Source organism: Camarhynchus parvulus, chromosome 22 (genome assembly GCF_901933205.1).
Source record: "Camarhynchus parvulus chromosome 22, STF_HiC, whole genome shotgun sequence".
Lineage (NCBI taxonomy): Eukaryota > Metazoa > Chordata > Aves > Passeriformes > Thraupidae > Camarhynchus > Camarhynchus parvulus.
In genome coordinates, this window is record NC_044592.1 from 3932725 (window position 1) to 3959846 (window position 27122).

General features: G+C 63.2%; 5 protein-coding genes across 5 annotated transcripts in view; 3 read left to right on the forward strand and 2 right to left on the reverse strand.

The window, feature by feature from the left end:
• SNRNP200 (small nuclear ribonucleoprotein U5 subunit 200) overlaps positions 1-2103 on the reverse strand; it is a 35793-nt gene extending 33690 nt beyond the window's left edge. The window contains exons 1-2 of the mRNA XM_030964196.1: positions 1994-2103; positions 125-288 (exon numbers count right to left, since the gene is read on the reverse strand). Coding sequence (XP_030820056.1) covers positions 125-288; positions 1994-2038 — 209 coding nt within the window. The 5' untranslated portion in view covers positions 2039-2103. The remainder of the gene's footprint in view (positions 1-124; positions 289-1993) is intronic.
• Positions 2104-4282: 2179 nt separating this feature from the next.
• SEMA4C (semaphorin 4C) lies at positions 4283-13590 on the forward strand. Its single transcript, XM_030964179.1, is given in 17 exon segments — positions 4283-4474; positions 6047-6190; positions 8056-8204; positions 8290-8352; positions 8874-8972; positions 9238-9334; positions 9407-9523; positions 9599-9744; positions 10265-10440; positions 10786-10930; positions 11153-11375; positions 11684-11799; positions 11889-12046; positions 12373-12443; positions 12610-12895; positions 12897-13224; positions 13227-13590. Coding segments are annotated over 17 exon segments (2604 nt in total). The 5' UTR covers positions 4283-4407; the 3' UTR covers positions 13446-13590.
• On the forward strand, positions 13457-14523 carry LOC115912573. The gene is made up of 2 exons (XM_030964190.1): positions 13457-13563; positions 13605-14523. Exons 1-2 carry the CDS (start codon positions 13476-13478, stop codon positions 14483-14485), a joined length of 969 nt encoding a protein of 322 aa, XP_030820050.1. The 5' UTR covers positions 13457-13475; the 3' UTR covers positions 14486-14523.
• A 1079-nt stretch (positions 14524-15602) lies between these two features.
• On the forward strand, positions 15603-17788 carry ANKRD39 (ankyrin repeat domain 39). Its single transcript, XM_030964192.1, has 4 exons — positions 15603-15754; positions 16022-16125; positions 16505-16708; positions 17074-17788. The coding sequence occupies exons 1-4, from the start codon at positions 15622-15624 to the stop codon at positions 17209-17211; spliced, it is 579 nt and encodes a 192-aa protein (XP_030820052.1). The 5' UTR covers positions 15603-15621; the 3' UTR covers positions 17212-17788.
• Positions 17789-18972: 1184 nt separating this feature from the next.
• CNNM4 (cyclin and CBS domain divalent metal cation transport mediator 4) lies at positions 18973-26870 on the reverse strand. Its single transcript, XM_030964180.1, has 7 exons — positions 25465-26870; positions 22081-22224; positions 21858-21995; positions 21263-21432; positions 20838-20937; positions 19958-20136; positions 18973-19408 (listed from the first exon to the last, which is right to left on the reverse strand). The coding sequence occupies exons 1-7, from the start codon at positions 26273-26275 to the stop codon at positions 19199-19201; spliced, it is 1752 nt and encodes a 583-aa protein (XP_030820040.1). The 5' UTR covers positions 26276-26870; the 3' UTR covers positions 18973-19198.
• Positions 26871-27122: the final 252 nt, after the last annotated feature.

Below are 27122 nucleotides of genomic sequence, written 5' to 3' on the forward strand. Positions count from 1 at the left end.
AAAAAACCCAAATATTTTGGGGATACTTAGCACTAAAAAAAATCCAATTTTTTGGGAAATCAACCACCGGGAAAAATCAACTTTTCCAAACCCAATGATGCAAATTCCCATTTTTCCTGCTCACTTGGCTCTCCTCTCCTCCTGCATTTGGGGTTTGGTCCTCTGGGCCTTGTCCCCCATGCGGGTCCCCTCGAGCTTCCCCACCAGGGACAGAACCTCCCCCGTGGGCTCGTCCCGGCGCGTGCGGTCGATCAGCGAGCGGTCGGCCTGCAGCACCAGGTTGGAGTTCTGGGGGGAAAAATGGGGAAAATGGGATTAAAACGGGATTAAAATGGGATTAAATGAGGTTAAAATGGGAAAAAATGAGGTTAAAATGGGATTAAATGAGGTTAAAATGGGAAAAAATGAGGTTAAAATGGGATTAAATGAGGTTAAAATGGGAAAAAATGAGGTTAAAATGGGATTAAATAGGATTGAAATAGGATTCCCCATTTGATTAAGTGGGTTCCTGGAGCACCAGGTTGGAGTTCTGGGGGGAAAATGGGATTAAAATGGGAAAAAATGGGATTAAAATGGGAAAAAATGGGATTAAAATGGGATTAAAAGGGGGTAAAATGGGATTGAAATGGGATTCCCCATTCGATCAGGAGCGGTCGGCCTGCAGCACCAGGCTGGAGTTCTGGGGGGAAAAATGGGATGAAAATGGGATTAAAACGGGATTAAAATGGGATTAAAAGAGGTTAAAATGGGAAAAAATGAGGTTAAAATGGGATTAAATGAGGTTAAAATGGGATCAATTAGGATTGAAATAGGATTCCCCATTTGATCAGGGAGTCGTTGGCCTGGAGCACCAGGTTGGAGTTCTGGAGGAAAAATGGGATTAAAATGGGATTAAAACGGGATTAAAATGGGATAAATTGGGATTGAAATGGGATTAATATGGGGTAAAATGGGATTAAAATGGGATTCCCCCCTCGATCAGGGAGCGGTCGGCCTGGAGCACCAGGTTGGAGTTCTGGGGGGAAAAATGGGGAAAATGGGATTAAAACGGGATTAAAATGGGATTAAAAGAGGTTAAAATGGGAAAAAATTAGGTTAAAATGGGATTAAATGAGGTTAAAATGGGATCAATTAGGATTGAAATGGGATTCCCCATTCGATCAGGGAGCGGTCGGCCTGCAGCACCAGGTTGGAGTTCTGAAAAAAGGAAAAGAAAAAATAAAAGGATTAAAAGAGGTTAAAATGGGAAAAAATGAGGTTAAAATGGGATTAAAAGGGGGTAAAATGGGAAAAAATGGGATTAAAATGGGATTAAAAGGGGGTAAATGGGATTCCCCACTTGATCAGGGAGCAGTCAGCTTGGAGAACCAGGTTGGAGTTCTGGGGGGGAAAATGGGATTAAAATGGGATTAAATGAGGTTAAAATGGGAAAAATGGGATTAAAATGGGATAAATTGGGATTGAAATGGGATTAATGTGGGGTAAAATGGGATTAAAATGGGATTCCCCCCTCGATCAGGGAGCGGTCGGCCTGGAGCACCAGGTTGGAGTTCTGGGGGAAAAATGGGATTAAACAAGGTTAAAATGGGAAAAAATGGGATTAAAATGGGATAAATTGGGATAATACGGGATTAATACAGGGGAAAACGGGATTAAAATGTGATTAAAATGGGATTTGGGGTGATGGGAATGGGGTTGAGGGGTGGATTGGGGTGAGGAGAAGTTCAGGGGGCCCCAAAATGGGGCTGAGGGTCCCAAACTGGGACTGGGGATCCCAAACTGGGACTGGGGATCCCAAACTGGGGCTGAGAGAAGCCCAAGGAGTCCCAAAACGTGGCTAAGGAGGGGCCCGAGGTCCCAGTACGAGGCTGAGGGTCCCATAACGAGTCCCAAACTCGGGGTGGAGGCAGCTCACGGTACCGGGATGCGCCCATGGTAACGGGACGGGCTCACGGGAACGGGATGGAGTTCAGGACACCGAGCGCGCACTCACCGCCTTGTACTCATACTGCAGGCTACGGGCGGTCACGTCCGCCATGGCTGCGCCGGGAAGGGGGCCCCGAACGGGGCCGGGAACGGGAGCGGGGCCGGGAACGGGAGCGGGGCCGGGAACGGGAGCGGGCCCTGAGGACGCCGCCGCCGCCGCCGCACCGGAAGCGCCCTCAGCAGAACTTCCGGGTTAGGCGGAAACGCGCCTGCGCACGCCAGAGCGAAGCTCCACCCACTGTTCATTCTGATTGGTTGATAGCCGCTAAATCCTGCCCCACGCTCCGGGAGCTGCCTGTGATTGGTCGGGCCGCCAGCCCGCCACGCTTTGATTGACGTTTAAATGACTGAAGGCGGCGGGGCGGGGTAGGGGGCGGAGTCAGCGCGAAGTTCGCAGCTTCCTATTGGTCGATTATGTGAAAGCCACGCCCTTGGATCAGACCACGCCCCTTTCCGGTGAGGGCACGCATGGTGCCCACGGTGGGGGTGGGGGGGAGGCGACACCCCCGAATTGTCCCCAAGGAGGGCATCGGGGGGTCCCTGGGTATTGAGGGGTCCCTGGGCATTTGGGGGTCCGGGCATCGGGGGGTCCCTGGGCACTGGGGGTCCTTGGACATTGAGGGGTCCCTGGGCATTTGGGGTACCCAGGCTCTGAGGGGTCTCTGGGCACTGAGGGGTTCCTGGGCATTTTGGGGTCCCTGGGCATTGGGGGATCTCTGGGCACTATGGGGGCTCTGGGCACTGAGGGGTCTCTGGGTGTTTGGGGATCCTTGGGCATTTTGGGGTCCCTGGGCATTTTAGGGTCCCTGGGCACCGAGGGGATCCTGTGCATTCGGGGGCCCCTGGGCACTGGGGTGGTCCCCGAGTGCCCACCAGGGTTGTGTCCCCGCTCATTTTGGGGTTTCAGGGGTGCCAGGGGACACTGGCAGCACCTCCCTCTCCCCGGTGCCCCCCCCACGCTGGCTTTGGGGGTCACAGCTCGGTGCCCGCTGCGGTGCCCTCGTTATCTCGGCCCCGTTAATTAGCGGAGCGCGGTGCCAGCGCCTGGAGAGGCGCCCGGCGGCCGTGCCAGCTCGGCCGTGTCCCAGCGGGGGTGGCACCACGTGGCACTTGTCCTGTCCCTGGAGGTGACCTGGCTGTGCTGCCACACCTGGTGCCCACCTGGGGTTTGTCCTCGTCCTCTCTGGGAAGGGATCCTGGGCACCGGGATGGCCCGGGATGGGATGGGGCTGACACTGGGGTGGCACCGGGGTGGCACTGAGGGTGGCAATGATGGTGGCACCGGGATGGCACTGGGATGGGATGGGGCTGACACTGGGGTGGCACTGAGGGTGGCAATGATGGTGGCACTGGGATGGCACTGGTCAAATTGGGCTGAACTGGGATGAGCTGAGCCAAACTGGGATTGGTCAAATTGGGCTGAACTGGGCTGGGCTGAGCCAAACTGGGATAGGCCGAGCCTGGTTAAGCTGAGGTGAACTGGGCCAAACTGGGGTGGGTAAAAGCAGGCTGAGCTGAGCCGAGCCAGGCCAGTAAAGCCAGGCTGGGCTGAGTCTAACTGGGTTGAGCTGAGCCTGGTTAAGTTGGCCTGAACTGGGCTGAGCCAAGAACTGAGCCAAGCTCGTCTGAGCCAAGCCTGGTTAAGCCGAACCTGGCCACTTGGGCTGAACTGGACTGAGCTCAATCAGGACACCCCAAACTGGGCTGAGCCCGGTTAAACCAAGACAAGCCAATGGGCTGAACTGGGCTGAGTGGTTCTGGGTCCGACCCAAACCGAGCCGAGCTGAGCTGGGCTAAGCCCAGTTGAGCCAACTGGTCTTAGTAAGACCCGAACTGGTTCCGAGCGGTTCCGATCTGAGCCGAGCGGTTCCGATCCGATCAGACCGGCCACGAGCGAACCCGAGCGATTCCGATCTGACCCGAGCGGTTCCGATCTGACCCGACCCCCGAGCCCCCTCCTCTGAGGGGGGCGCGTGACGTCACGGGCGGGGCGGGGCCGCTCGGGGCCGCGCGGCGCGCTCCCCTCAGCGCCGCTCCCGCCTCCCGCGCCCCGGCCGGGCCCCCGCGCCCCCCGGAACCCCCGCCCCCGCTCCGCCGCCTCCCTCCGCCGCCCCGCCCGGGCCCCCGCCCCGCTCCGCCGCCGCCCGCCGCCCCGGCCGGCCCCCCAGACCCCCCGCCCCTCACGGCCGCCTCCCGCCCCCGCCGCCGCCGCCGCCGCCGCCGCCGCCGCCGCCGCCGCCGCCGCCGCCGCCGCCGCCGCCGCCGCCGCGCCTTGAGGTGAGTGCGGGCCCCCCCCGCCGCCCCGCCCCGGTATTGTTGTGGCGGAGCCGCGGGGGCGGGAGGAGGAGGGGGAGGCGCTTTGTTCCTCCCGGTACCGGGGATCGCCACCGGCTCCCCCCCCCACCCCCGATCCGCCCGTGGATGGGGGGGCCGGAATCGCCCCCTCCGCCGCTGGGAACCGTCGGTGCAGCGGGAAATCCCCCCCACGGTAACGGCGGCGGGGAGCGGGGGGTGCCGGGGGCGCGCGGCTTGGGCGGGCAGCGCCGTGGGGACCTGGGGTGGCACCGTGTGGGGACCTGGGTGGCACCGTGTGGGGGACCCGGGTGGCACCGTGTGGGGGACCCGGGTGGCACCGTGTGGGGGCTCCGGGTGGCACCGTGTGGGGACCCGGGTGGCACCGTGTGGGGGACCCCGGGGCACCGGTGGGCCCCGGGTCACGGGGGGACCCCCCGGGGCGTCGCATCCCCGGTGTCCAGCGCCAAACTTGGGGGCCGCGGGGCCGCCGGCGTGGCTGTGGCACCCCGAGGGTGCTGTCCCCGCTGTGGGGACCGCGGCCGTGCCCAGGGCACGCCGTTGGCGCCCCGTGGCCTGTGGCACCGTGGCCGTGCTTTGTCCCTGTCGCCGTGCCTGTTGCAAGCCCAGCTGTGCCTGTTGAGCCCCGGCCGTGCCCACGGCAGCTTGGCCGATCCCGTGGCACCCCGGCTGTGCCCAGGGCACCCCAAACTGCCCTGGGGCGCCCCAGATTTCTCTGTCGTGCCCCGGCTGTGCTCGTGGCACCCCGATTTTTGCCCGTGGTACCCTGGCCAGGCCTGTGACACCCCCCACCCCCATTTTTGCCTGTGGGACCCCCAGCTCTCCCTGTGGCACCCCAGCTGGCTCCCCAAATGCCCCTGGCACCCCAGCTGTGCTCGTGGCACCCCATATGTCCCTGTGGCACCCCAGATGTGTCCCTGGCACCCCAGCTGTGCCCCTGACATTCCAGATGTGGCTGTCACACCCCAGATGTGGCCGTGACACCCCAAGTATGCCCTTGGCACCCCAGATGTCCCTGTGACGCCCCAGATGTTCCTGTGTCGTCCCAGATGTGGCCATCACACCCCAGATGTGCCCGTGACGCCCCAGGTGTTCCTGTGCCATCCCAGATGTGCCCATCACACCCCGGCTGTGCCCGTGCCACCCCAGGGTTTCCTGTGCCACCCCAGCTGTGCCTGTCACACCCCAGTTCCTGTGACACCCCAGCGGTTCCACTGCCACCCCAGAGGTTCCTGTGACACCCCAGCTGTGGCTTTCACACCCCAGATATGGTTGTCACACCCCAGATATGGCTGTCACACCCCAGCTGTGCCCATCACACCCCAGCTGTGCCCATGCCACCCTCCCCCCGCCCCAGGAAGCCCGCCCGGGGGTGTCCCCCATTCCCAGGCCCTTCCCGTCCCCCCACCCTCCCGGAAATCCTTCCCGAGCCGTCACCGGGGCCCCCCCGAGCCCCCCCAGCTTCCTGCTTCCCGCCGGGCAGGGCAGAACAATTCCCGGCCGCATCCTGCCCGCGCCGGGGGCACCCCCGGGGGCACCGGGGGGTCCCGGGCAGGACGTGGGGGGTGGGAAGCAGCCGGGCCCCCCCTCCCCATTTCCTCAGAGCGTCCCCGGGGCGTGGGGTGCCCCCGGCCTCGTGACGCCGCGGCCTCAATGCCGCCTTGTGCCCGCGCCGCCCGCGTGACGCCGCCAGCGCCGCTGCCCCGTGGCACTGACGGGGCCCCGGCGTGGCCGTGTCCCCTGGCAGGGACCCCGCGGTGTCCCCGCCGCCGCCCCGGTGCCATGGCCGTTGTCACCGTGCTGCTGGTCCTTGTCACCGCTGCCACCGGCGCTGCTGGCACCCCGGGGGCATCGTGGAGTGCTGTGCCCAGGAGGACTGTGCCCTACGAGGGTGAGTGCCAGGGGATTGGGGACGGGCTGCGGGCTGTTGTCACCACCTCGGGTGGCTTTTGTCCCGCCCCTTCCCAGACAGTGTTGGGTGGGTGTCCCCAAAACTGGGGTGTGGGGGGACACGCAGGGATGTGCCAGGTGTGCCATCCCCAGTCCTGTGCCAGCGCCTGGGGACCACTGCCCGGTGCCGTGTCCCCTGTCCCCATCCCTGCCCTGTCCCCATCCCTGTGCCATGTCCCTCGTCCCATCCCTGTGCCATGTCCCTTGTCCCCCGCTCTCGGCCCTGTCCCATCCCTGTCCCCATCCCTGTCCCCTGTCCCCATCCCTCTGCCAGGTCCTTTGTCCTGTCCCTCCTCCATGTCCCCTGCATCCACACCCTGCCACCACCCCGGCCCATCCGTGCCATCTGTCTGCGTGTCCCTTGTCCCATCCCTCTGCCATTTCCTGTCCCCACGCCCTGCCATCATCCTGTCCTGTCCCTCGGCCATGTCCCCTGTCCCCGTGCCTCTGCCATGTCCCGTGCCCTGCCAGCACCCAAGATTCTGTCCTTGTCCTGTGCCAGCAGCCTCTGTCCCTGCCCTGTGCTGTCACCCTGTGTCCCCATGCCGTGCCACATCCCCTGTCCCCATGTGGTGGCAGTGCCCCCTGTCCTCTATCCCTGTCCCCTGCCACTGTCCCCATGCTGTGTCCCCTGTCCCCATGCCCTCTGCTATGCCACTGTCCCCATTCCTGTAACTTCGGTCCCTTCGCTGTGTCACTGTCCCTGTGCTGTCCTCATGCCATGTCCCTTGTCCCCACTCCTTTACTGTGTCCCTGTCCCTGTGCAGTGTCCCTTGTCCCCGCCCTCGGCCATGCCACTGTCCCTGTGCCATCGTGTCCCTTGTCCCCACGGCCAGGCCCCCACCCTCAGCCGTGCCACTGTCCCGGTGCCGCCCCCATGCCGTGCCAGCCCCGTGTCCCCGTCCCCGCCCGGGGCCCTGGCGCTGTCCCCTCAATGGTTCCTTTCTGCAGAGCCCAGGGGTGGCCGGGGGGCACGGGGGGGGCGCGGGGGGGTCCCTGCAAAGGCCACTGTGTTTGGTGACAAAGGGACCTTTGTGTGCCACGGGGCCGGGGGTGGCCGGCAGGGGCGGGGAGTGCCCCCGGGGGTCCCTGCTCTGCGTCCCCTTGTCCCCACAGAGCTGTGGGGGGGTTCCCAGCTTGGTGTCCCCACAGAGCTGCAGGGGGGGTCCCCAAGTTCCCACAGAGGTGCAGGGGGGTCTCAGCCTGGTGTCCCCACAGTCTGTGGTGTCCCAGCCCGGTGTCCCCACAGAGCTGCGGGTGGGATGTGGCAGGGGTTGGGGGTGCTGTGGTGTCCCATCCCAGTGTCCCCACAGTCTGTGCTGTCCCAGCCCGGTGTCCCTGTCCCCACAGAGCTGTGGGTGGGATGTGGCAGGGGTTGGGGGTGCTGTGGTGTCCCAGCCCGGTGTCCCCACAGTCTGTGCTGTCCCAGCCCGCTGTCCCTGTCCCCACAGAGCTGCAGGTGGGATCTGACAGGGGTTAGGTGATGCTGTGGTGTCCCAGCCCGGTGTCCCTGTCCCCACAGAGCTGCAGGTGGGATCTGACAGGGGTTAGGTGATGCTGTGGTGTCCCAGCCCGGTGTCCCTGTCCCCACAGAGCTGCAGGTGGGATCTGACAGGGGTTAGGTGATGCTGTGGTGTCCCATCCCGCTGTCCCTGTCCCCACAGAGCTGCAGGTGGGATCTGACAGGGGTTAGGTGATGCTGTGGTGTCCCATCCCGCTGTCCCTGTCCCCACAGAGCTGCAGGTGGGATCTGACAGGGGTTAGGTGATGCTGTGGTGTCCCAGCCCGCTGTCCCTGTCCCCTCAGAGCTGCAGGACACTGCCAAGCGTTTCTCCCAGGGCGGGGTCTCTCACTACCTGACGCTGACGCTGGACGAGGCCGAGGCGCTGCTCTACGTGGACGCCCGCGAGGCCGTGTTCGCCCTGGCCACGGGCACCGTGGAGCTCAAGGCGGCGGTGAGGCCCTGGGGCACCCCAAAAGCAGGGTGGCATTCGGGGTGGGGGGTGCCCTGCCAGCCCCTGACCCCTGTGCCACCCCCAGATCTCCTGGGAGGCGCCCATGGAGAAGAAGGCGGAGTGCGTGCAGAAGGGCAAGAACAACCAGGTGGGCACGGGGTGATGGGGGGTTTGGGGCACTGTGCCAGCTCCAGGGGCTGTGTCCTTGTGTCCCTGTGCCATGTCCTGTGTCCCTGTGCCATGCCCTGTGTCCCTGTGCTGTGCCAGCTCCAGGGGCTGTGTCCTTGTGTCCCTGTGCCATGTCCTGTGTCCCTGTGCCATGTCCTGTGTCCCTGTGCCATGTTCTGTGTCCCTGTGCTGTGCCAGCTCCAGCATCCCTGTCCCTGTGTCCTTGTGCCATGTCCTGTGTCTCTGTGCTGTGCCACATTCCCCTGTCCCCATGTGGTGGCAGTGCCCCCTGTTCTCTATCCCTGTCCTGTGCCACTGTCCCCATGCTGTGTCCCCTGTCCCCATGCCCTCTGCTATGCCACTGTCCCCGTGCCTGAGACTTTGGTCCCTTCGCTGTGCCACTGTCCCTGTGCCATGTCACTTGTCCCCACCCCTTTACCATGCCACCTCCCCAGTGCCACATCCCCTGTCCCCATTAATGTCCCCTGTGTCCCCTCCCAGACCGACTGCTTCAACTACGTGCGCTTCCTGCAGAGCTACAACAGCTCCCACCTGTACGCCTGCGGCACCTACGCCTTCCAGCCCAAGTGCACCTACATCGTGAGTGGGGTCCCCAAATCCCGGTCCCCAGTGTCCCCTGCCCTCCCCAGGGCTGGCCCTGTCCCCAGGAGGGTCATCCAGAACTGTCCACGTCTCAGAAGGATCATCCAGGGGCATCCATGTCCCTCATCCAGGCCTGTCCCTGTGCTGTGGCCCCAGGCTGTCCCTGTCCCCAGGAGGGTCACCTGGAGGGTGTCCATGTCCCTGGGCCTGTCTGGGTGGCACAGACATGACCCAGTGCCCCCCACCCCCCCGTGCCCCCCAGGAGCTCTCCGGCTTCACCCTGGACCCGGTGGCGTTCGAGGACGGCAAAGGCAAATGTCCCTACGACCCCACCAAGGGCCACACCGGCCTCATCGTGGGTAGGTGACACCTCTGGGGTCACGGGGGGTGCCACCCGTGCCCGCCACCCCCCTTAAACACCTCCCTCACAGACGGGGAGCTCTACTCTGCCACCTTCAACAACTTCCTGGGCACGGAGCCCGTCATCCTGCGCAACCTGGGCCCGCACTACTCCATGAAGACGGAGTACCTGACCTCGTGGCTCAACGGTGGGGACCCCAGGGGACAGGGGACACGGGAGGGGACAGGGGACGTGGCACAGGTGTGACAAGGAGCTTTTGCAGAGCCTCACTTCGTGGCGTCGGCCTTCGTGCCCGAGAGCGCGGGCAGCGGCGACGACGACAAGGTTTACTTCTTCTTCAGCGAGCGCGCCGTGGAGTACGACTGCTACGCCGAGCAGGTGGTGGCACGGGTGGCACGGGTCTGCAAGGTACGCCTGGGCACACCTGGGCACACCTGGGGACGTGTCCTGAGCTGGTTTGGGGCTGGGTTTGGGCCATTGAGTATGACCACTACACTGAGCAGGTGGTGGCACAGGTGGCACGGGTCTGCAAGGTACCTTGTCCTAGTGCCCATGGTGGCCTTGTCATGGTGCCCATGGTCAGCATGGTGGCTGTGTCCCAGTGCCCATGGTGGCCTTGTCCTGCTGCCTGTGGTGTTCATGGTGGCCGTGTTCATGGTGGCCCCTGGTGGCCTTGTCCTGGTGCTCGGTGGTGTGCCCGTCCTGTGGCCGCTGGCGTGCCCGTGTCCACGGTGCCTAAGTGGTGTGTCCCAGTGCCATGCACCATTGGCCTGTGTCCCAATGCGTGTCCCTGCCCACGGTGTTGCTCTCGCTTTCCCACAGTGGCTGTGTCCCAGTGCCAATGGTCACCATGGTGGCCATGTCCCAGTGCCCACAGTGGCCATGTTCCGGTGCCCGCGGTGCCCACAGCAGCAGCGTGTCCCGGCAGGGTGACGTGGGCGGCGCACGCACGCTGCAGAAGAAGTGGACGTCGTTCCTGAAGGCGCGCCTGGTGTGCTCGGCCCCCGAGCAGCAGCTGCACTTCAACCGCCTGCAGGCCGTGTTCACCCTGCCCGGTGCCCGCTGGCAGGACACCGCCTTCTTCGGCGTCTTCCAGGCCCGCTGGTGAGTGCCCGCCCTGCCCGGCTGGCCCTGGTGGCCCTGTCTCTGTGACCGTGGTGGCCTTGTCCTGGTGACCATGATGGTCTTGTCCTAGTGACCGTGGTGGCCTTGTCCTTGTGCACGTGGTGGTCTTGCCTTGGTGCCCATGGTGACCCTGTCCTGGTGACCATGGTGCCCATGGTGGCCCTGTCCTGGTGCCTGTGGTGGCCTTGTCCCAGTGCCCATGGTGCCCATGGTGGCTTTGTCCCAGTTCCCATGGTGCCCATGGTGGCTTTGCCCCAGTGCCCATGGTGCCCATGGTGGCCCTGTCCCTTTGCCCGCTGGCTGCCACCCCCGGTGTGCCCGCAGGGGTGACGTGGACGTCTCTGCCATCTGCCGCTACCCCATCCTGGAGGTGAAGAAGGCCTTCGAGGGGCCCTACAAGGAGTACCGGGAGCAGGCGCAGAAATGGGGGCGCTACTCGGGCGAGGTGCCCACGCCCCGGCCCGGCGCGGTGAGAGCGGGCACGGCAACGGGCTGGGGGGCTGGGGGTGCCCTCTGAGGGGTTGGCATCCATCCGTGGGGCTGGGGGTGCCCTCTGAGGGGTTGGCATCCATCCGTGGGGCTGGTGGTTCCCTCCATGGTGTTGGGATCCATCTGTGCCATCCTGAGAGGGATTTGGGAGCCACCCCAGTGCCCCCCTGTGCCCTGACATTGCCCCCTGTGCCCCTGGCAGTGCATCACGGACTGGCACCGGCAGAACGGCTTTGCCAGCTCTCTGGAGCTGCCCGACAACACGCTCAACTTCGCCAAGAAGCACCCGCTGATGGACGAGCCGGTGCCGCCGCAGCGCGGGCGCCCGCTGCTGCTCAAGAGGGATGCCAACTTCACCCAGCTCGTGGTGGACCGCGTGGCAGGGCTGGACGGGGCCACCTATGAGGTGCTCTTCATTGGCACAGGTAATGCCAAGGGGACAGGGGGCACAGGGCACAGGGAATGCCAAGGGGACATGGGGCACGGGGACAGGGGGCACCTATGAGGTGCTCTTCATTGGCACAGGTAATGCCAAGGGGACAGGGGGCACGGGGACAGGGGGCACCTATGAGGTGCTCTTCATTGGCACAGGTAATGCCAAGGGCACAGGGAATGCCAGGGGACATGGGGCACAGAGGGGACAGGGCACAGGGGAGGTGGCACCAGGGGACGGGGCACCACGAGCCCAGCCCCGCGGTGCCCCATGGCTGATGCCCGCCGTGCCAACCCTCAGGTGATGGCTGGGTGCACAAGGCGCTGGATTTGGGCACCCACATCCACCTGGTGGAGGAGCTGCAGGTGTTCGAGCCGGCCCAGCCCGTGGAGAGCCTGGTACTGGCGGGCACCAAGGTGAGCGTGCCAGGGGGTGCGGGTGGCAGCGTCACCGTGGTGCCACCCGGCAGTGTCACCTCACCGCTGTGCCCTCCCCACCCTGGCAGAAGCTGCTGTTCGCCGGGTCCCGCTTGCAGGTGGCACAGCTGCCCCTGGCAGAGTGCGGGCGCTACCAGTCCTGCACCGACTGCGTGCTGGCACGGGACCCCTACTGCGCCTGGAGCCGCAACGGCAGCGCCTGCGTCCGCACCGACGGGCACAACGGGTACCCGGGGCACCCGGGGCATGGGGATGGCCCCCAGGTGGTACCCAGGGCATGGGGATGGCACCTGGGGCACAGGGACGGCGCCCAGGGCACGGTCAGGATGGAGTTTGGGAATGGTTCTGTCCCCAGAGGGGGTTGGCACTGCCCAGGGAATGGGCACCGCCCCAAGGAGCTCCAGGAGCCTCTGGATTTTGGGGTGTCTGTGCAGGGATGCCAGGGTGGCATCTTGGGGTGTCTGTGCAGGGCCACAGGTGGGATCAGTGATTCCTGGGGTCCCTGGGGAGGGGGCACCATGGGTACCCCCTCACTGTGCCCTCCTCCCGCAGGTCCCACCTGGTGCAGGACGTGCTGAGCTCCGACACCGGCGCCTGCTCCGTGCCACAGGTGGCCAAGCAAGGTGAGACCCTACTGGTGCCCCACAGGTGTGCCCGTGCCATCCCATGCCATCCCATGGATCCCATCCCATCCCATCTCGTCTCACCCCATGGATCCCATCCCATCCCCTCACACCCCACGAGCGCCCCCGTCCCGCCCCGTCCCCGCTGACGGCCGTGTCCCCGCAGGCTCGCTGACCCCCAAGAACGTGACGGTGGTGGCGGGCACCGACCTGGTGCTCACGTGCCGCCTGGCCTCCAACCTGGCGCGCGCCCTCTGGACCTTCGAGGGCCGGGCGCTGGCGGCGCAGCAGGTGCTGGTGCTGGGCGAGCGGCGGCTGCGGGCGCTGGTGGTGCCCGGCGCGGGCGCCCAGCACAGCGGCACGTACCGCTGCCTGGCCGAGGAGCAGGGCGCCCGCCTGCCCGCCCAGGAGTACCGCGTGGCCGTGCTGGCCGGCCCCGGGGCGCCGCTGGAGACGGGCGCCGCTGGAGAGCCTGGGCGTGGTGTGGGTGCTGGCCGTGTGCCTGGGCGCCCTGTGCCTGCTGCTGCTGCTGGCCGTGCTGTCGCTGTGGCGCCGCCTGCGCCACGAGCTGGGCAAGGGCGCCAAGGCCATCGAGAGCACCCTGGTGTACCCCATCGAGCTGCCCAAGGAGATGCCCAGCCCGCCGTGCCCAGCGCCGCCTCCGACTCGGGACGAAGCTCTGGGACCCGTCCAGTTATTACTACTGGACGGGTCGCTCAAAATCGTGCCCGGCCACGCCAGCACGGCGGGCACGGCCTGCTGCCGCAACGGCGCGGCCCCGGCGCCGCCTCGCCGCCCGCCGCCATCCCCGGGCAGCCGCTGCACTCGCCCACCCGCATCCACCTGGGCCCCCTGCGCGGCTCGGCCTCCAACGGCTACATCCGCCTGGCGCTGGGCGCCGAGGAGCGCCCGGCCTGCGCCGACCTGGCCGAGGAGCTGCGGCGCAAACTGCAGCAGCGCCAGCCCCTGCCCGACTCCAACCCCGAGGAGTCGTCGGTGTGAGCCGGGCCCGACTCCGCTCCGGGAGCTGGCATGGGCGCTGCGGAGCGGGCACGGCAGAGCTGGCAGCTGATCCGGCTGGGGACGGGTGCCTGGCATCGGAACCTGGCTGGGGACGGGTGCCTGGCACCGGGATCCAGCTGGGGACGGGTGTGATGGGGGGCCTGGCACCAGGACCTAGCTCGGGATGGGCGCCTGGCACCAGGATCCAGCTGGAGATGGGCACCTGGCACCGAGATCAAGCTGGGGACGAGCGTCTGGCACTGGCACCCAGCTGGGGACAGGCCCCTGGCACCAGGACCCAGCTGGGGACACACATCTGGCACTGGCACCCACCTTGGGGACAGGATTGCCACGCTGGTGCCTGCCCTGGGGACAGCAGGGTGACCCCAGTGCCCGGCTTGGGGACAGCAGTGTCACCACAGGATCTGCCCTGTGTCACCCCAATGCCAGTGCCCGCCTTGGGACTGATATGTTGGCATTGGTGCCCACCTTGGGGACAAGATGGTCATCCCAGCACCCACCTTGGGGACAGCAGTGTCACCCAGTGCCCACCCTGGAAACGGGAGTGTCACCTCAGTGCCACTGACACGCTGGCAGCGGTGCCCACCTTGGGGACAGGATTGGCACCCTGGCACCCAGGATTGTCACTCTGCCCCCTGCCCTGGGGACAGGATTGGCACCCTGGCACCGCTGCCACCCAGCCGTGCCCCCGTGTCACTCCGGGCTCCCGGTGCCGCCACCTTCGGTACGGTGTCCCCGTGGAGGGACAGACGTGGGGACACCCCTGTGCCCACCTTGTGCCCGGTGCCCTCGGGACGATTTTTTTGGGCCGATTTCGGGTTTTTCTCCCTGACATTTTTCTATCTCCGCCCCCTCCCTCCGTGCCCCCTTGCCAGGGCTCTGTGCCCACCCTGCCCTGGCCTTTGTCCCTCCCCTCCTGTCCCCAACCCCTGCACGCCCCCCACCCCTTTTGTATAAGCCCCCCCCCCAGTGTAATTTATTTGTTACCGAAATTATATTTATTTGCTGTAAATACCTGAGTATTTTTATATTCATAATAAAAGGACTTCCAAAAAAACCCAAAAAACCCAAAACCAAATCCTGGATTTCTTTTTTCTCTTTCTCTTTTTTTCCTTGGGGAGTTCTGGGAGGGTCTTGGGGAGTTTGGGGGAGATTTTGGTTGAGGTTTTGAGGGAATTTTGGGGGAGATTTTGGGAGGTTTTGGGAGGTTTTGCTGAGGTTTTGGGGAAGTTTCTGGGGATTTTTTGGAAGGTTTTGGGAGAGTTTTGTGGGAGTTATGGGCAAGGGTTTTGGGCAGGTTTTGCGGCAGTTTTGGGGGAGTTTTTTGGGGAATTTTGGGGAGGTTTTGGGAAAGTTTCGGTTGAGGTTTTGGGGAGGTTTTGCGGGAGGTTTCGGTCTCTCCCCCCACGGTGCTGAGCTCATGGAAAAAGCTCCAGCGGGGCTAAAAAAGGACAAAACCGGAGCCGTTCCCAGGCGGGGGGGCCGGGCCGGGCTCCCCCCCCCCTCCCCGGGGAGGCTCCGCTGGGAACCGCGCAGGAAACGGGGGAGGGGCTGGGAACGGGCTCGGGGCGTGGGAAATGGGGCTGGGGGCGGGCTGGGAACGCGGGGGGCGGGGGAGCCCAGGGACACCCCAAAATAGGGGAGGGGGACCCCCATTTCTGCTGTGGGACCCCAATTTCTGCTGGGGGACCCCACTGCAGAGCAGGGAGGAGCTCAGGGACCCCATAAAGGTTTAGGGGAGACCCCTGGGAACCCCGAGTGGGAGAAGATGGGATCCTTGGGACCCCTCTAATGGGGAGTCGGAGCCCTGTGGCTGGTGGGGATGGGATTTGGGGGAACCCAAAATTTGGGGGGACGACGAACCCCGTGTCCCCAAATGGGGCTTTGAGCGGCCCCGGGCAACGGCATCGGCCGTGGAGAGTGCGCATGCGCCGCAACGGTTTGAAAGCGGCGTCCTTCGGCTGCATTCGGCGCTTCCCGGATTCCTTCGGCATTTTCCGGCCCTTTTCACGCTCTTTCGGCTCTTTCCGCCTGTACTCGGCCCTTCCGATCTCGCTCGGCCCTTTCCGCTCTCATTCGGCTCTTTCCGCTTCCCCTCGTTCCTTTCCACCGCCCCTCGGCTCTCTCCGCCCCGTCCCTCAGCGCCGCCGCTGCCATGGCCGGTGGTCGCCGCTCGCCGCCCGCTCCGTGCTGCCCGGGCCGGGCGGCGATGCCCTCTCCGTGCTGCCAGGGCCGCGTGGCCGTGCCCAGCGTGCACCAGAGCCTGTCCGAGATGGACTTCGAGCGGGGTCCGGGGGGCTCCGGGGCTGGGGGCGGGAGGGCCGGGTCACCGCTACCGAGGGAGCTCCGTGTGGGGTACCCGGGACCGGAGGGGCACGGGGGGGTTCCCGTGTGGGGTACCCGGTACCGGAAGGGCACCGGGGACTCTGGGCAGGGGTGGGGTAGCGGAGGGGGCACGGGAAGGGCTGGAGCAGCGCTACGGGGGGCTCTGGGTGACGGGTCCCGGTCCCGGTCCCGGGCAGGGCCCGTGGCTGAGGAGGCCCCGCTGCCCGCAGGGATCTGGGCGGCGGCGCGGGACGGGGACGAGGCGCGGGTGCTGCAGCTGCTGGAGCGGCGAGGGGACCCCGCGGAGCCCGACCTGGCGGGGTACACGGCACTGGTACACCGGGGGCACCGGGAGGGCACGGGGGGCACCGGGGACACGGCCTCGGTAGGGGGGCACCGAGGGTCCTGAGCGGGTCCATGGCCCCGGTGCGAGGGGCACGGAGGGCACCGGGGTCTTCGGTGTCCCACCCTGGTGGGGAACGCGGCCCTGGCACGGGGGCACCGGGGGGGCCGGACCGGGTACGAGGGGCACGGAGAGCACGGGGGTCTCTGGGGTCGGTCCTGGCCGGGCACACGGCCCTGGCACCGGGATACCGGGGGTTCCAGGGGTCCGTGGCACCGGGATCCCGGGGGTCTCTGGGGTCGGTCCTGGCCGGGCACGCGGCCCGGTCCCGGGGTTCGCGGTGAGCCCTGAGGCCGCGCCGTGCCCGCAGCACTACGCCAGCCGGAACGGGCACCTCGGCGTGTGCCGGCTGCTGCTGGAGCGCGGGGCCCCGTGCGATGCCCGCACCCCCGGCGGTGCCACCCCGCTGCACCGCGCCTGCTACTGCGGGCACCGCGCCGTCACCGAGCTGCTGCTGGCACACGGAGCCGACCCCGCCGCCGCCGACGGCGACGGCAGAACCGGCCTGCACAAGGTGGGCACCGGGGGGGCACCGGGGAGAGCCCAGGGTGGGTGCGGGGCACGGGGGGGCCCCAAATGCCGAAATTAGAGTGGGCACAGGGGGCACCCCGTGCCCAAATTGGGGAGGACACAGGGGCACCCCCTGCCCAAATTAGAGTGGGGCACAGAGGGGTCCTCTGCCCAAATTAAAGGGGGCACGGGGGGCACCCCCTGCCCAAATCAGAGGGGACACCGGGGGACCCCACTGCCAGGTGGGGGTCGCAGGGAGCACCCCTTGCCCAAATCGGGCGGGGCACACGGGGCTCCTCCTGTGCCACGGTGCCCGTGGTGGCTCGCGGGTGCCCGTGTCCCCCCGGCGGTGACACCGGTGCCCCCCAGGCCGCCGAGCAGGGGCACCGCGAGCTCTGCGCCCTCCTCCTGCGCCAGCGCCCGGCCCTCGCCGCCCTCCGCGATGCCCGGGGCCGCAGCCCGCGGGACGGGGCGCACCCGGCCGTGTGGGACCTGCTGGACACCTGAGGGGACACGGAGGCGACAACCGGGCCCGGGCATTGTCACAGCCCCGGTGCCCGTCCCGGTCCCGCCGCGGCTACTTCCGTGTTCCGCCAGCGTGCCCCGCCCACTACCCGTCACCGAAGCCAATCACCTCCCGCCTTTCCCCTGCAGCCCCGCCTCTCCTCCCATGTAGCCAATCAGCATTCGCGGTGCATTTAGGGGCGGGGTTTCGCGGTACAAACAGCCCCCGCGGGTGGGGGCGATTTAAAGGCGCCGCGTCCTCTTTAACCGGGCCCCTCCCCCGGTAACCGGGACCCCCCCCCGCGGCACCGAGCACACCCAGGTACAGATATAGAATTTTTATTAACCCATCTGACAAAAAAATAACCCCCCCAAAAAAAAAACCCTCCGTGAAACAAAAATTCCACGGTCGGTTTCACAACCGGGGCGTGGGGGGAGGGGCAGAACCGGGAGGGGGAGGCCCGGCCCCCCCCGCCCCTCCCCCCATCCCCCCGCGGCCCGAGCTCCCCAAAAATACAAATCAAAACCTGAACAATAAATAGGAATTCCCCAGGGGGGAGGAAAAGGAGGGGTTTGCATAGAGGAAGATTTAATAAAAAAGTTTTTTTGTTGTTTTTTTTTTTTTTTTTTTTCCCTGGCTTATTATTATTAATTATTATTATTATTTATTAATTAATTATTATTATTTCTAAAATCTCCCCGCAGAAGGAGCTAGGAACTGATCGTCGAGATGTGATTAACAAAAATAATTCAACCTTCTCCCAATAACTTACAGGAGTTCACCCAGGGGGAACTTTTGTGCTTATTTTTGGTTTTTTGGGGTCAAACTCTGACCCCAAAAAACTCCAGGGGGGTTTTGGGGGGACTCTCAGCCCCCTCCTGCCTGTACAACTTTGGTCACTAGCGCTGTGTCACCCCAAAATCCAAACTCTACAATCCAGACCCTGAAGTCCAAACCCCGACGTCCAGACCTCAAAATCCAGACCCTAAAATCCCCGGGCCAGCAGGGAAGGGGCTGGGATTTATCCAGGAGACCCCAAAAACACCGGAGAGGGGTCGGGATTCCCATCCCAGGATATCCCAAAATGGTGGAGGAGACCCCAAAGGTTTGCAATTCCCATCCCAAAACGGTGAAGGAAACCCTAAAGGGATGGAATTCCAACCCCAAAATTATGTAGGAGATCCCAAATGTTCGGAATTCCCATTCTAGGATGGGTAGGAGACCCTAAAGTGATGGAAATCCCATCCCAAGGATCCCAAAGGGTTGGGATGTCCATCCCAAGGGTCTTGGAAGGGTTGGGATGTCCATCCCGGGGGCCCTGGCAGGGGTGGGATGTCCATCCTGGGATTCCTGGCAGGGTTGGGGTTCCTGGCAGGATTGGGGTGTCCATCCTGGGGTCATGGCCGGGTTGGGATGGAGCCTGGAAGGTTTGGGGTTCCCAGAAGGTTTGGGATGGACCCTGAAAGGATTGAGATGTCCATCCCGGGGTTCCTGAAAGGGTCGGGATGTCCATGTCCATCCCAGATCTGGCAGGGTCAGGATGTCCATGTCCATCCCAGGTTTCCCGGCAGGGTTGGGATGTCCATCCCAGATCTCCTGGAATTGTTGGGATGTCCATCCCAGATCTCCTGGAATTGTTGGGATGTCCATCCCAGGTTTCCGGGGGGGGGGTGTCATCCCTGAATTGTGGGATGTCCATCCCGCCGGTTATGTCTCCAGATGTTGGGATGTCCATCCCAGGTCCAGGGTGGGGTCATCCCCAGGTCCCCCGCACGTGCACACCCACACCCGAAGCTCCCTGAGCCGTCGGCGCCGTGCCCGCGCCGCTCCGTCCATCCCAAACCGAGCCGGCCTGGAACAGCAGCAGCAAATCCCAGCTCCTCCATCCCCACCACGCCTCCTCATCCTCCTCCTCCTCCTCCAGCGGCTCCTCCTACCGGGCAAGGTCCCTGCGTGCCGGGCGCGCCGAGGCGGCCGGCGCGGCCGGGGTCAGATGGAGTTCTCCGGGCCGCTGTGGTTGCTGCGCCGGCTCAGGCAGTTCCTCTCGTTGAGCAGACTCGTGGTCTCGTCGGCCGGCGCCGGCGGCTCCGGCTTCTCCGCCACGGCCGGCTCGGCCTTGGGGGCGGCGCTGTCGGGGGACTGGGGACAACTGTCCATGCGCGAGGCCAGCAGCCCGTTCTGGTACTCCTGCCGCGTGATCTGCGCCGGGACAGGGCGTGGGAGAGGGCAGGGGGGGATTCCCATCCCAAAATGGGGCAGGAGACCCCAAAGTGTTGGAATTCCCACCCCAAAATGAGGCACTGATGGAATTCCCATCCCAAAGTGGCGGATGGTTCCACCCCAAGGGTAGGAACCAAAAAGAGATTTTACTCCCAGAAGAGAGGAAACACTGATGGAATTCCCACCCCAAAACAGGGTAGGAGAACCCAAAGTGTTGGAATTCCCATCCCAAAATGGGGTACTGATGGAATTCCCATCCCAAAGTGGGGTGGGAGAGGGCAACACAAAGGGGGAAATTCCCATCCCAAAGAGTTTTCCAGGCCCTGATGGGTTGGGAATGGGGTGATAGGTCAGGAATCCCATCCCAAAAGGTTCTCCCAGCTCTGATGGGTTGGGAATCCCATTCCAAAGGGTTCTCTTGGCCCTCATGGGTCAAGAATCTCATCCCAAAGGGTTCCCTGGCCCCGATGGGTCAGGAACCCCATCCCAAAGGGTTCTCCCAGCCCCGCTGCAGCCGGGAGCGCTCACCTTGACGAACTGCAGGTCGGTGAGGGCGCGCACGCTGAAGTCGGCCACGTACTGCGCGCCGCCCGCGTTGAGCTGGTTGTTGCTGCCGCTGACCGGCGACGAGCCCGAGTCCGAGCGCTCGTGGTAGCTCAGCGAGGCCGAGCGGTTCAGGCCGCTCATGTGGGACGGGGAACGGATCTCTGGGGGGTCAGGAAGGGTTGGAGTCATCCTCTGGTCTTCCCCAAAATTCCCCATCCCGGTTTTTCTACTCATTCGGAAGAGCTCGTCCCCTTAATTTGGGTTTTTTGCCCCGTTCTGAAGGCAGAATTCTTTGGGTTTTTGGAATTGCCTCGTGGAGGTTTAGGTTTAAGTTTAGATTTAGGTTTAGTAAAATAAATTTTAAGTTTTTAGAGTGAGATTCTAAAACTTAAATTCTTCCTAACAGGGCAGGTTTAACAAGAATCCCATTTTCCGCCCTGTTCTAAATGCAGAATGGGTTTCTGGAATTCCCTCCTGGGGGTTTAGGTTTAGGTTTAAGTTTAGGTTTAGGATGGGATTGTGGAAGTTAAATTCTTCCTAGCAGCAGAGGTTTAACAAGAATCCCATTTTCAGCACCATTCCAAAGGCAGAAAGGGTTTCTGGAATTCTCTTGTGGAAGTTTAGGTTTAGGTTTAAGGTGGGATTGTGAAAATTAAACTCTTCCTAACAGGGCAGGTTTAACAAGAATCCCATTCTCCACAGGGAAAAGCAGTTTAACTTCTGGAATCCCACCCTAAACCTAAACTTAAAGCCAAACCTCTGTTGTCCCCAGGACACTGATGGGGTTTGGAACCTCGGGAATCTCCCGTTCCCGGCGGCAGCTCCGACCCGGGGATGCCGGGAAGGTCCTGGAGATGCTCACCAGATCCAGGAGGAGGACTCAGGGCCATCACCCCGTAGTAGGAAAAGGCTCCTGCCTCGAACTTCATGCACTCCTTGCCGGCCTCCACCTCCACCTTGCCCTGCAGGGAAAAACAACTTCGATCCACGTCCAAATCCCAAGGGATGAGATCCCATGGGAACTGTCCAAACCCCAAGGGATGAGGTCCCATGGGAATTGTCAAAATCCCAAGGGATGAAGTCCCATGGGAATTGTCCAAACCCCGAGGGATGAGATCCCATGGGAATTGTCCAAATCCCACAGGCTGTGGTCCCTCAGGAATTCCCCAAACCCCGGGGGCTGAGGTCCCTCAGATCTCCCCAAATCCCTCAGCAATTCCCCAAACCCCGAGGGATGAGGTCCCTCAGGAAGTCCCCAAACCGCAGGGTCCCTCAGAAGGGCCTCACCTGCAGGATCAGGATGAAGTAGTCGGCCGGTTTGTTCTTGCAGTACAGGAAGTGCCGCGGGGATTTCTTGTTCTCCTCGTCAAACTTCAGCTCCTGGATGACGTCCGAGTACTTGAGGAGCCGCAGCAGGATCTTCTCCGAGATGAAGTTGGAGGTGAAGAGGGTCACCTCTGGAGAGGGGGAGAAGGTCAGGGATGGTTTTAATGCCACCAGGTGGAAGTGAATCTCCATCCTGGGATGGTCTAGGAGACCCAAAGGGCTGGAATGTCCATCCTGTAGGACTCCAAAGGGTCAGGATGTCCATCCCAGATGTCCCAAAGAAGCCATCAAGACCCAAGGCACCAGGACACCCACCCCAACCTTGTCTCCTCCCATTTTGGGTGGGATGGACACAACAAAAAGTGGGACAAGAGCCAAAATTTCTGCTTGCAGTGACCAGAGGGGACACAAGGACTTTGTGAGCTCCTTCAGCTCCAAGATCCTCCAGTTCCCAGGATGTCCCAACCCTGGGATGTCCCCAGGACATCCTGAGCCCTGAGATGTCCCATCCATGGGATGTCCCCAGATGTCCCAGCCCTGGGACACCCAAACTGACCGGTGGACAGGAAGCGGTGGGCGGCCAGCAGGAGCTGAGGTGACACCTTGACCTTCAGCTCGTTGTCGGGGTCCTTGAAGGCCGAGAAGTCCCGTCGGTTCTTGTGGTTGCACACCCTCTTCCTGCTGCGGTTGTCAACTGTGGGCAACAGCGGGGTCACCTCCAGGGGAACCACCAGGAACCCCCACGATGGCATTCTGGGGAGGGGGAGCCCCAAACCTACTGTAGGTGTCGGACTCGTCCAGGATCTCCGACTTGATGATCTCCTCGATGACGTCCTCGAGCGTCACCAGCCCCAGCACCTCGTAGAAGGGGTCACCCTCACCCTCGTTGTTCACCTTCTGCACGATGGCCAGGTGGGACTTCCCTGTGGACACGGTGGGGGTGGAATGGGACAGCCCTGAGGGTGTCCCCACGATGTCCCCACCAAGGGACATCTCCAGGATGTCCCAGCCATGGGAGGACCCCATGATGTCCTAACCATGGGATGTCCCCAGGGTGTCCCAAGCAAGGGACATCACCAGGATGTCCCAGCCATGGGATGTCCATAGGTTGTCCGAGCTATGAGAGGACCCCAAGATGTCTCAGCCATGCGATGTCCCCACACTGTGATGTCCCCATGATGTCCCAGCCCTGGGATGCCCCCAAGGATGTCCTAACCATGGGATGTCCTCGGGATCTCCCAACCATGGGACGTCCCCCGCCCTGGGATGTCCCCAAGATGTCCCAGCCCTGGGATGTCCCCACCCTTCCATGTCCCCAGGCTGTCCCAGCCCATCCCGTCCCTCCCTGGAGCAATAAACTCATTAAAACCTAAACGTGCCCTTGGGCTGGGCTCCCTCCCAGGGTAATGACACTAATTAAACCTCCAAAGTAATGACACTAATTAAACCTCCAATGTAATGACACTAATTAACCCCATTAAAGCTGGGGAAGAGGTGCCCGTGAGGCTGAAGGCACCTTGGGGTGTGGGATGGGTCTGGTGTTCCTGGGATGTCACCGTCACCACCAGGAATTCCCTTTCCCCCACCTGAGCGTCCTCACCTTGTCCTGCTCCATCTCCACCCCAAACCTGCCCCGATCCCAAAATAATTCCCCTCTTCCTCCTCACCTGAGTGTCCTGCCCTCATCCTGCTCCATCTCCATCCCAAATCTGCTCATCCCAAAAGAAATCCCCTCTCTGTCCTCACCTGAGTGTCCTCACCGTGTCCATCTCCATCTCCACCCCAAACCTGCCCTGATCCCAAAACAACTCCCCTCTCTGTCTCACCGTGTCCATCTCCATCTCCACCCCAAACCTGCCCTGATCCCAAAACAACTCCCCTCTCTGTCCTCACCGTGTCCCCCTCCATCTCCACCCCAAACCTGCCCTCCCTGACCTTCTCCACTCTTTAATTCCATCCCCCACCAGCTCCTGGTCACTGAGAAAAAGCTGATTTTAGGGGAATTTTAGCTGATTAGGACAATCTGGGATTTTAGGGGATCCCAGATCCCCTTTTCGCTCCTCCCTCGCCCGCGGGGCCAGGAAAAGTCGGTGCCTGGAGGGCTGAAGAAACAATTTCATCATTTCTGATGGGGCCATCTGGGTGGGGACAGCTGGGCCCAGGTGGGGTGGGACAGGTGAGTCAGGATGAGCAGCCTGGGAGCGGCTGGGGCAGAGCAAACACGGCCAAAGGGCACCAGGGAGGCCGGGCTGGGGTCACCAAGGGGGGGACACACCCCAGGAACCCCAACTGGGGTGGGGGAGGAACAGCCTGAGGGACAGGGAGGTCCCCATGGGGTTTAGGAATCCCTAAATGCCCCTGGAGGGGTTCCTGGGGGGGACCCCAGGGCTCATCCAGTCCCTCTGTCCCTGGGGGCTCCAACCTGGCCCTGGGGACACCTCCAGGACACCTCCAGCCACAGCTGCTCTGGGAATGCCATCCCAGCCCCTCCCCCAATATTTATTCCCAAAATCCCACCCAGATCTCCACACGGAACCACGGCATGGTTTGAGTTGGAGGGAAACCCCAAAGCTCATCTGGTTCCACCACGAGCTGGGACATTTTCCACTGTCCCAGGTGGCTCCAACCTGGCTTGGACACCTCCAAGGATCCCAGCCAGGAACTCCTTCCCAAAATCCCATTAAAGTCCCCATTCTTCCATTTGGGAGCCATTCCCTGTGTCCTGTCCCTCCATCCCTTGTCCCCAGTCCCTCTCCAGCTCTCCTGGAGGGTTCTGAGCTCTCCTTGGAGCCTTCCCTTCTCCAGGAGAACATTCCCAGCTCTCCTGGATCCAGGAGAACATTCCCTTCTCCAGGAGAACATTCCCAGCTCCAGGAGAACATTCCCTTCTCCAGGAGAACATTCCCAGCTCTCCTGGATCCAGGAGAACATTCCCAGCTCCAGGAGAACATTCCCAGCTCTCCTGGATCCAGGAGAACATTCCCTTCTCCAGGAGAACATTCCCAGCTCCAGGTGACCATTCCCAGCTCCAGAGGGAATTTCCCCACTCAAACCCCTGAGATGGGAAGGAATTGTCACCCCAAGGGTGCCATCCCCACCACCCCGGGGCACAGCTCCGACCCCACAATTAACACAACCGCTTTAATTAATCCCTCTCCTGCCTCCGATCCAGCTCCTGGCCGGGTCAAGGAGCTCCTGAACCCACCAGGAATCTGTGGGGCTCACCAGGGATTTATGGGGTCACCTCCAAAACCCCAACCCCACAAATTCCCGGCTCCTGAGCCGGCGCTGCAAAAACAGCAGGGCCGGGATTTGTGCCCGGAAGGAAGGAAGGGAGGAAAGAGGGAGCCTAAATCCCTTAATCAGGATTGGGGCAGGGAAAGCCTCTGCCAGCAGCCTGGATAACCCCAAGCCCCGCAGCAGCTCAGCACTCGCTGGGTTTGGGAACTGGGCTGGACCGGGACAGCACGTCCCAAATGTTCCCTCAATGCCTGGAGGGGTTTGGGAACCCCTAAATGTCCCTGGAGGGGTTTGGGAACCCCTAAATGTCCCTGGAGGGATTTAGGAATCCCTAAATGTCCCTGAAGGGGTTTGGGAACCCCTAAATGTCCCTGGAGGGGTTTAGGAATCCCTAAATGTCCCTGAAGGGGTTTGGGAACCCCTAAATGTCCCTGGAGGGGTTTGGGAACCCCTAAATGTCCCTGGAGGGGTTTAGGAATCCCTAAATGTCCCTGGAGGTGTTTTGGAACCCCTAAATGTCCCTGGAGGGTTTTAGGAACCCCTAAGTGTCCCTGGAGGGGTTTGGGAATCCCTAAATGTCCCTGGAGGGCTCTAAATCACCCCTGGAGAGTTTTAGGAATCCCTTAATGTCTCTGGGGGGTTTAGGAACCCCTCAATCACCCCTGGAGGGGTTTAGGAATCCCTTAATGTCCCTCACCAGCCCAAAAGGAAGAATTCCTTCCCAAAATCCCACCTCAACCAGCACATGGATTCATGGAACAGGTGGGGTAGGAAGGGACCTTAAATTTGGCGACCTCCTGCCTGTCCCCGAGGTGTCACTCGTCCCCTTGTGTCTGTGGCCACTCTGGCATGGCCAGCTCCAGCCCTGGAGAGCAAACCCCCCTGGAATTTCCCTCGCAGCCCCTCCAGGATCCCCTCCTCACCCTTTTTGAACTCCTCCAGCATGGCGTCCAGCTTGGTGTCATGGAACACCACGTGCACGGGGTGGTTGTAGAACTTGGTGATGGTCTTGAGGGGCGTGCAGTCGTCGGGGTCCACGAAGGCCAGGTCCTTGACGTAGAGGATGTCCATGATGTTGGACCTCTCGTCCTCGTAGACCGGGATGCGCGTGTAGCCGCTCTCCATGATCTCCGACATGGTGTTGAAGTCCAGGATGGCGTCGCTGTTGATCATGAAGCAGTTCTGCAGCGGGGTCATCACGTCCTCCACCGTCTTGGTGCGCAGCTCCAGCGCTCCCTGGATCATGTTGAGCTCCTCCCTCACCAGGTCGTTGTAGGGCTCCGTCACCTTCAGCATCTCCACCAGCTTCTCCCGGTTGTACACGGTGCCGATCTCCTGGCCCAGGACGCAGTCCAGCAGCTTGCTGATGGGGTAGGACAGCGGGAAGGTGACCAGCATGAAGAACTTGGTGACCACGATGGTGTTGGCGCCCACGGCCAGCCCGTGGCGCGAGCACAGCGCCTGCGGCACGATCTCGCCGAAGATGACGATGCCGATGGTGGAGGCCACCACGGCGCCGATGCCGGAGCCGATCAGGTCGTCCAGCAGGATGGTCAGCGTGGTGTTGACCAGCACGTTGCCCAGCAGCAGTGAGCAGAGCAGGTAATTCCCTTTCCTGCGGATGGGCTCGATCCTGCGGGCGTAGCGCTTCTCCTTATCGGTGCCGCAGTTCTGCACGATCCTCAGCTCCATGGGGTCCAGCGCCATCAAGCCCAGGTTGAGCCCGCTGAACATGCCCGACAGCACCAACAGCCCCACGATCAGAATCACCTGCAGCCACAAGGGCAGCAGCGACTTCTTCTCCTCCAGCACCAGCACGTGCCCGTCGGGCCCTTGGTGCGGCAGCCAGGGCTGCCCGGGCCGCCGCTGCGAGCACAGCACGTAGGTCTTGGCCCTCTCGTCCTTGCGCAGCGGCTGCACCCGCACCCGGAGCAGGGCCGAGGTGTCGCGGGGCTCGGCGGGGCCCGGCCGCACCACCAGGTCCTGCGAGCGCTCCTGGCACGTGGCGTTGCCACTCGAGGCGTTGCCGCCCGGCCGCAGCTCGGCGAAGGCCACGCGCTCGGCGGCGCCGGGGCCCAGCCCCAGCCCGTAGAGGCGCAGCAAGGCCTCGCTGCCTTCCGTGAGGCGGATGGGCCCGCGCTCGGCCGCCCCCGCCGGTGCCACCGCCGCCGCCGGTTTGGTGCTCTCCTCCAGGCGCAGCCCCAGCACCACGGTGTCGGCCGCGGGGACGGCGCCGCCGGGCAGCGCCAGCAGCAGCAGCAGCAGCAGCGGCGGCAGGAACGGGCCCGGCGAGAGCGGGATCCCCCTACAGCCGCCGCCGCCGCCGCCGCCCGCCGCCATGTTGGGCACTGGCGGGAGCGTCACGCACGGGCGGCCGCGGCCGCGCGGTGACGTCACGCGAGGAGGACACGCCCCCTCGGGGAACGGCGGCCGGTTGGACACGCCCCTCGGGGCTGACGTCATTGTGTGCACGCCCCCTCGGGGAATGGCGGCCGGTTGGGCACGCCCCCCCTATGGTGACGTCATACAGGCACGCCCTGGATGGTTCAATGAGGTCACTCCCATGGTGACGTCATACATG